The following is a 7,769-nucleotide window of genomic DNA, read 5'->3' on the forward strand; positions in this document are numbered from 1 at the left end:
TGATTTGATACATTTTATTTTGTAGGATTAATTGGGATAATATAAAGATAAAAGATTCATCACACGTTAGCAAAGTCTTTGAAAATCGCAAGAGTGTATCTCACCTCCCTCACGTATAAACACTGAGGGTGTATATAACCTCCAGGATTCAAGGAGTAATTGTTTTTCAAGAAATAATTATGCTCTCCCAATCAGACTATCAAGATACTTCTTCCCTTCTTCTCCGGTTTTGAGATTAATTTCCTTCCTAGATCTTGTAATACCGTGGCGCATAATCTTGCTCAGTTTTCTCTTAGTTTTGACTCGGATGTTCGTTTGGAGGGGGTTGTCCCTCCTTGCGCAATGCGCGATGTTCTTAGAGACCAATCTTATGCTTGTAACCACGGTTTTCCTCCGCCATATGTGAGGGTTGATTAATGATAAGTTCGTCGTGGTGCCGCCCACGTTTTACAAAAAAAAAAAAAAATCAGACTATCAAGAGAAATATCGCACAATCATCATTCAAGCCACTTACTACCTTTTCCAATTCTTTCCATTTGTCAATCATTCTTCAAGGCAACAATAACAAAGCAATTTCCCATTCTCTTCGGCACAAGGATCAGCTAAGAAGCTTCAAATAATATAAAATTATGAAAATCACCATTAATGTGTGTAAGATTCAATTTCTTATTTATCATGGTTTTCTTTTATTTTGCCTCCTCTAAAAGAAATTTTAAAGAGTGAAAAATGACGAACTCGAGCGCGACCATGGTAGTCGTAGGACGGCCCGACGAAGAGGTAACATGAAGACCACCATAGTCGAAGGACGGCTCGACGACGAGGTGGAGTGTGGTCGACGGCGACGACGGAAGGTTGAAAAGACGGACTTTAATGGAGTTTTAGGTCAAAAATCGTGAAACAATTTGGGGAAGAATATTTGAATAAACATGTAACAATTTAGGTGTTTATATTATACAACGTGATTCGACTGCGTGCAATAACGTCAGGCCCGGCCCAAGGGTGGGGCGAGTGGGGCAAAGGCCCAAGGCCCCCTCCCAAGGAAGGCCTTTTTTTAAAAAAAATAGTCAGCAATAAGACAGCCACATTAAGAAGGCCCGTTTGAGCTGTATTCTGGTAGACAATAAAGTCACATTAAAGCCCTTTTTTTTTTGTTGCTTTAAAGTCCACCAATGCTACAAAAGACCAACGATTTTTTTCTTAAATTTTTAAGAATTGCAATTTTAAAGCTACAAATGATATTTTAACGTTAACAAACTTGCCATCAATTGAATATCCAACTCAACTCAAACTATAAATCTCTCACATTAGTACCAATTGCATCGTAGACCTTAAATAATAAAATTCATATTTATTGAGTAAGAGAATGACCACATACCTTCTAGAAGTCTATTTTAAACTAAAGTTCTACGAAATATATCATGTCTGTCATCTCAAATTTAGTCAAATACTAATATATACTTTGAATTTGTAATAACATCATGTATATCACATAATTTATTATACATTAAATTAATTCTTAATTATTCTGTATTTTATAATGACCCAAATATATTTGAGAAAATAATATATTTAATTCAAGTTAATAAAAAATTCAAGCGTTTTTTATACCATGAACGTGGTATTCGCTGCCCTATTTATACTTCCTAATTCAATTTATTCTACATTAATCAGTGTCACACAAAAAAATAGAAGTTCAAAATAAATAATAATATAAAACTATCAAGAGAAATTTATACATAAAAAAAAAATCAACTAAAGATTTAATTTGCATCTCAAAAAAAAAAAAAAAATTGTATAATTTTTTTTTCTTTCTATTTTGAAATATTTTTGTAATTGAGTTGTATTGTAAATTCATATTTTATATTTTGTTTAATGATAATTTTTTATATGTTTTTTTGATTTTTTTAAATTAAACTAAATAGAGTTATAAAAAACCATTTTTTTTTCTCTTGCCCAAGGCTCCAATTTTTCTTGAGCTGGCTCTGAATAACGTGATTCGACCAACCTTATACACGACGTTTCAATATAAACACAGTGTATCATTTTATTGACACACCCACGTGGTAGCGTGTGATTAGGCCAATATTATAGATTGCGCTTACTTAAAAAGCGTTGTATAATAGTTTCCACGATGCCCATGTTGTATCGTTAATTTGGATGAATTCAAAAAATAAGTTTTAAATGTACTTTTTGTTAGTAGTGTCTTCTTCTTCTTCTAGCAAGAAATCAATGAATTATATTAGAGTTATTTGTGACAAAGTTACTTAATATTATTTTCAGAGTAAGAAAAAAGGTAAAAAAAATTAAATGAAAAAGCTCTCTCTCTCTCTCTCTCAAAAGATCTTACTTACATACACCAAAACTATGAAAATGATATCCGATGAAAAGATACAGAGATGATAATTCATAACAAATTACAGAGACACAAAGTCAGTGAAAAATTTCAACATAAGAAAAAGTTTGTTTGTTTTTTTCTTTTGAACGAAATAATTGTTTTTTTTATAAGAGTAATAGATTATTATGGGAGATATAAACACGTTTGTCCCATTTTATTTTTATTGAGCGGTAAATTATGTTTTTAAATCAATGTCTATAATATAGTGTTAGGATATATATAAATATCTATGATAGAATTTGAAACGTGAAAATGGTGGTTCCCTAATGTTTCTGTCGTTTACATCTTCTCTGAAATTTCGTCGTTTTCTAAGCGTTAAAAGTGTTGTTTGAAGTCCCCATCGGGGCTAGGCTTAAACCCTCAAATACAGACTCGAATACTTGAATCTCACTCTCCTTCACTTACTCCGACCGCAGCTTAAACCTCAAACATCCAGAACCAATGGCTTCGAAGTTGCTCGGAGTCGCGAAGAAGCTACGAAACCTCACGGAAACAACAGCTCTTACGAGTCTGAGAAGATGGCTGAGCACACGAGCTACCAGAAAAGCAACGGCGAGAGCCAAAGAAACTATTTACTCGAGAATAAGCCCTATGGGACACCCTTCGATCAGCGTCGTTCCGATTCTTGACCAGTGGGCTCAGGATGGCCGTGAAATCAACCGCCAAGAGTTCCGATTCATCATTCGGACTCTCCGAGCCCACAGGCGATACACCCACGCGCTTCAGGTAACGCCTCTGTTACGGAAATGAGCACAAATGTATTTTTGTGTTTGCTTAGGGATTTGGTTTGAAATGCTCATATTCTGTGGTTTCTTCTTTGAAGTCCAAGCCACAAGATCTTCGACTTGTGTATGATTGGCTTTCGTGGTTGTAACAACTGTTTCTCCGTTAAAATGGGTTGATTAGATCTCGTGCCTCTAGAACCACATGAATCTTCGTTTTCAAGGAAATTTCTTCTACTGCAAAGTGAAAATAAAATTGCAATTTCATTCCGTGAGAATATCAATCAGAATAGACATTGATTATACATGAACAAATTTCTCAGAAACCCTACTACCTAACGTTGTGATTTGTCCCAATACGGAGTCTTCAACATCTTCCATGTATTGGATTATATGCACTTCTGATGTAAGGATCGTAATAGAATGACCAAAATGTTAATTTTCTGATCTTGTTGCTTATCTTGTTTATGATTTTGCAGGTTTCCGAATGGCTTATCAGCAAGGACCTCGGTGACTGCGTTTTGCAGCTTGATCTGATCGGCATAATCCACGGCGTGGAATCTGCTGAGGTTTACTTCAATAGCGTAATCGACACCGATGTAGAAGAAAAGGGCAGATTATATTCTTGTCTCATGTATTGCTATGTGCGAGAACGCCTCGTCGACAAGACTCTCTCGCTCATGCAGCGAATGAAGGACCTGGGCTTTGTTGACACTCTCGCTTACAACAACATCATGACCCTTTATAAGAATGTGAACCAAGCTGATAAAATCCCCGACGTGCTTTCAGAGATGAGGAAGGATGGTATTGTCCCGGACAAAGGAACCTATAGACTATGTATCGATGCATATGGATTGAGATCCGATTTTGATAATATGGAGAAGATGTTGGAAGAGTTGGAGAGTCGACGTAAAATCCCGGATGAATGGGGTAGTTATGCTGTGGTAGCCAAGTTCTACATTAAAGCTGGTGATCATGAAAAGGCTTCTATTCACCTCAAGAAATGTGAAGAGCTAGTTGGTAAGGATTCAGCTGGCTACAATCTCCTGATTTCGAATTATGCGAAACTCGGCCGTAAAGACGAGATGAAGAGGCTGTGGGGGATTCAGAAAGCCAATTGCAAGAAGCAATCTAATAAGGACTACGTAACCATAATCGGTGCACTTGTGAAGCTCGAAGATTTCGAAGAAGCTGAAAAATTATTGAGGGAGTGGGAGTCATCTTGTCAACTTTACCACTTCTGGGTACCTAACACCTTCCTCACTGGATACTGCAAAAAAGGGTTGACCAAAAAAGCCGAGTCAATGCTTTGTGAGATCATTGCAAAAGGGAAGACCCCGATTCCGGACAGTTGGTCTATTATTGCAGCCGGGTATGTTGATGAGAAAAAAATGGAGAAGGCTCTTGAGTGCATGAAGAAAGCTTTGGCCTTGCAGACGGAAACTACAGAATGGAAGGCTAAGCCGGATTTGGTTATGTCAATATTGAACTGGCTCGCAGATAGCAAGGACGTTGAGGCAGTCGAAGCTTTCGTTGAGTCAGCGAAGAATGTGATTCCAGTCGGTAGAGAGATGTACCACGCCTTGATCAAGGGTTATGTTAGAAATGGGAAAGAAGTTGATGGGGTTTTGAAGAGGATGAAAAGTGATGGCATTGATGTGGATGAGGAAACACAGAAAATTCTTAAAGCTTGATTGACTAGTATGAGAACTGGTAGGCCCTGGCAGATTGATTTTGTAAGCCATACAATTTTATTTTTAATTAGTTCCAGCTTTCTATGTTATGATCCAGTTTTCTTCTAGTGATACTGAACTCACTCACCAATTTTGGATTTGCAATAATTTCACCTACCAAGTTCAGTTATCTCACGGCTTTTAGAGAACAGAATCCAGGTATTGCTCTTGGTTTTAGGCTCCATTTTGTTGAATGTCACGATCATGAAATTTGTAGTGTGATGTCTAAAAATATTTTAAGCGTTGAATAGCAGCTCTATATTTAGAGTTTCCTCTTTTTAGTAGTTACAATAATGTTGGTAGCAATTATTATCATTCGTACACATGTTAGCCGACAGTTTAACTGGACGAGCGATAATTGAGATGGTCTATATCTGCAGATGATTCACTCTTGAATAGAAGACTGTATAGTTTTGATCTATTAAAGAGTTCTTATATGCTTTTCTTCTGCGTTTGTTCAGATATATGTTTATATAAATACAAGCCTCGATTAAGAATTTGAATTTGGCCTTAATATTTAAAGAGAAAAATAAAACTTGAACCAAAATTTTGCTTCTCGGTTAGACTAGCAGAATATATTAATCCCAGAACTAATGTTTAATAAAGCATCAAAACGATTTGAAGAATGAAAATAATAAGCATGCTGATGCACTCATAAGGGGTGGGTTCCATATCGCAGATAGCGCTGATGCAGAACAGTGCTCTATTAATAATTCAAAAAACTACTTTTAACTACTAATTATTAATGATAACTCCATAGTAGATATGTAATGGCAAATTATTATTGTGATACTTTACTTTAAAAAAAATTGTATCATAGCACTTTTAGGGAGAACTATGACGACTGAGAGCATATTTTTATAGAACATAGCGGTGCTTTTCAAGAGTATAAATGTTGATGCATAAACTCGTTAAGCTTTGTGCTCTAATGGTAGCCGCGATCAATTTCAACAATGAGCGGTTGCAGCTGTGAGGTACAACGATGATCCCAATTATGGATGTTGTGACCGTGAGTCGTGACTGGGATTTTGGTTAGTCACTCTCTCTCTCTCTCTCTCTCTCTCTCTCTCTCTCTCTCTATATATATATATATATATATATATAGAGAGAGAGAGAGAGAGACCAACGCAAATGAATATCAACATCACAAACTGAAAAGATGACAAACATATTATATAGCAATTAAATCCATGTTTATTGTTTTAGTATAGTTACTATATATCTTTTGAATATCAAGTGCCATATTTAAGGGAGTTATTTTTTCTGAGTATTGTAGCTTGAAACATTGAAATTGCAATATAGTGGATGTCTTTTTTTTTTTTTTTTAATCTTTAGTTAGGGAAATTTTATTTTGTAAATCTCAAAAGTCTCAAAATATCAAGACTAGTCTCGTTAATTTAATAATATCCAAGATTAGATTTTTGACTCATTTTCATATAAAAATACCCTTCCAACCCATATAACCCATATTTCACTCAATCTCTCTAATTTTCTTCTCAAATCTCTCATTCTCTCCTCATTTCGTGTCTCCAATTGGTTGAATTTGTCAAAAATGGGTAAGTTTGCTTCTTTAATCATCTTTTATACGCTCAGTGATATATTTTGAGGAAAATCAAATAAGTAGGTAGATTTATGTTAAACTTTATGGAATTTTACGTCATTTTCAATGAAATCTGATATTTTATGATGAAATTCAACATTTTTTCGATGAAATTCAATGTTAAATTAGGTTAATTTTCGAGTGAATCCGATAGATTCCGATAGGCTGTAGAATTCAGATGAAATCCGACAAGTTCCGATGAAATTCGACAATATCCGATCAAATCCAAAAATTTCCAAAACGTTCCGATTGAATCCGATGGAATCCTATTATTTTCTTATTTTAATGCATTTTTTTGTATTTTTTGCAATTTATGTGTTGTTTAATGGCACGTGAGATATAAAAGAACACCTATGGGTGTTCAAAAATACGAGAATATTTTCTATCGAAGTTTCGAAAGACATGACCTACATTGACTTAGTAGATAAGGTCAATAAGAGAATCGATATAGACATATTCATGTTTGGCTAAAAAATTGAAGTTTCATATGTAACGGGTACGATTCCGATGGAGCCTGCTATCTTGAAGGATAGATGTTGACGTTATGTATTATACGAAGCACAAAAATCGTAAAAGATTTTCACTTTGTAAAGCTTGGTATCGAAAGAAATCATAACGTCAAGTGTATATCGAGGGCTTTCTAAAGGAAAAAAATGTGATGATCGAAGAATTGCATCGCGTTGAACGCAACAAGAGACAGAATAATCTTATTATCAACGATCGACACAATGTTCCTATCATCAACAACCGATAAGATGTTCATATGTTCAACAACCGACAAGATATTCCTATCATTCATCAATGCAATGGTATCGAAGATGAGTTGTATAAGTATGACGAAGTATGCTGGCGTGACAGAGATAATTACCACAACAGTGACATAGATGATGAACTAAATAGTGACGGATGTGATGAACACAACAGTGACAGAGATGATGGATACATCAGTGACAAATGTGAAGAATTCGCAAACCCTGAAGAATATGATGATTTTGTTGAAAATTTTACAGTACCCTCGGGACAATGTCAACCGTCACATGAGCCTCCAATAGTAGTATCACCAATGGATTGTGTGTCTTATTCATGGAAATCCCCCTAGGTGACAAATTTATGTACGCATTCTTTTCTATTGAGGCGTGTCATAGAGGAAATCATGTCGTTCGGTCATATCATTGGACAGTTCATTTTTTAAGACAAATTATGGTGGACAGTTGCTCTGCGCAATTGCTATGGATGCGAATTCGCAGTTATATCCATTTGCATTTGGGGTCGTAGACAACGAGTGTCATTCTTTGTGGATTCGGTTTTTGAGAAAGTTG

The 7,769-nt window shown here is 35.5% G+C and overlaps 1 protein-coding gene across 1 annotated transcript; it reads left to right on the forward strand.

Annotated features, from left to right (window-relative positions):
- Positions 1–2,736: 2,736 nt before the first annotated feature.
- Positions 2,737–4,924, forward strand: LOC149401697 (pentatricopeptide repeat-containing protein At4g21705, mitochondrial-like). The gene is made up of 2 exons (XM_089613763.1): positions 2,737–3,121; positions 3,597–4,924. The coding sequence occupies exons 1-2, from the start codon at positions 2,837–2,839 to the stop codon at positions 4,809–4,811; spliced, it is 1,500 nt and encodes a 499-aa protein (XP_089469889.1). The 5' UTR covers positions 2,737–2,836; the 3' UTR covers positions 4,812–4,924.
- Positions 4,925–7,769: the final 2,845 nt, after the last annotated feature.

Source organism: Urtica dioica, chromosome 4 (genome assembly GCF_054948205.1).
Source record: "Urtica dioica subsp. dioica isolate 48M chromosome 4, U.dioica_male_clone48M_v1_H2, whole genome shotgun sequence".
Lineage (NCBI taxonomy): Eukaryota > Viridiplantae > Streptophyta > Magnoliopsida > Rosales > Urticaceae > Urtica > Urtica dioica.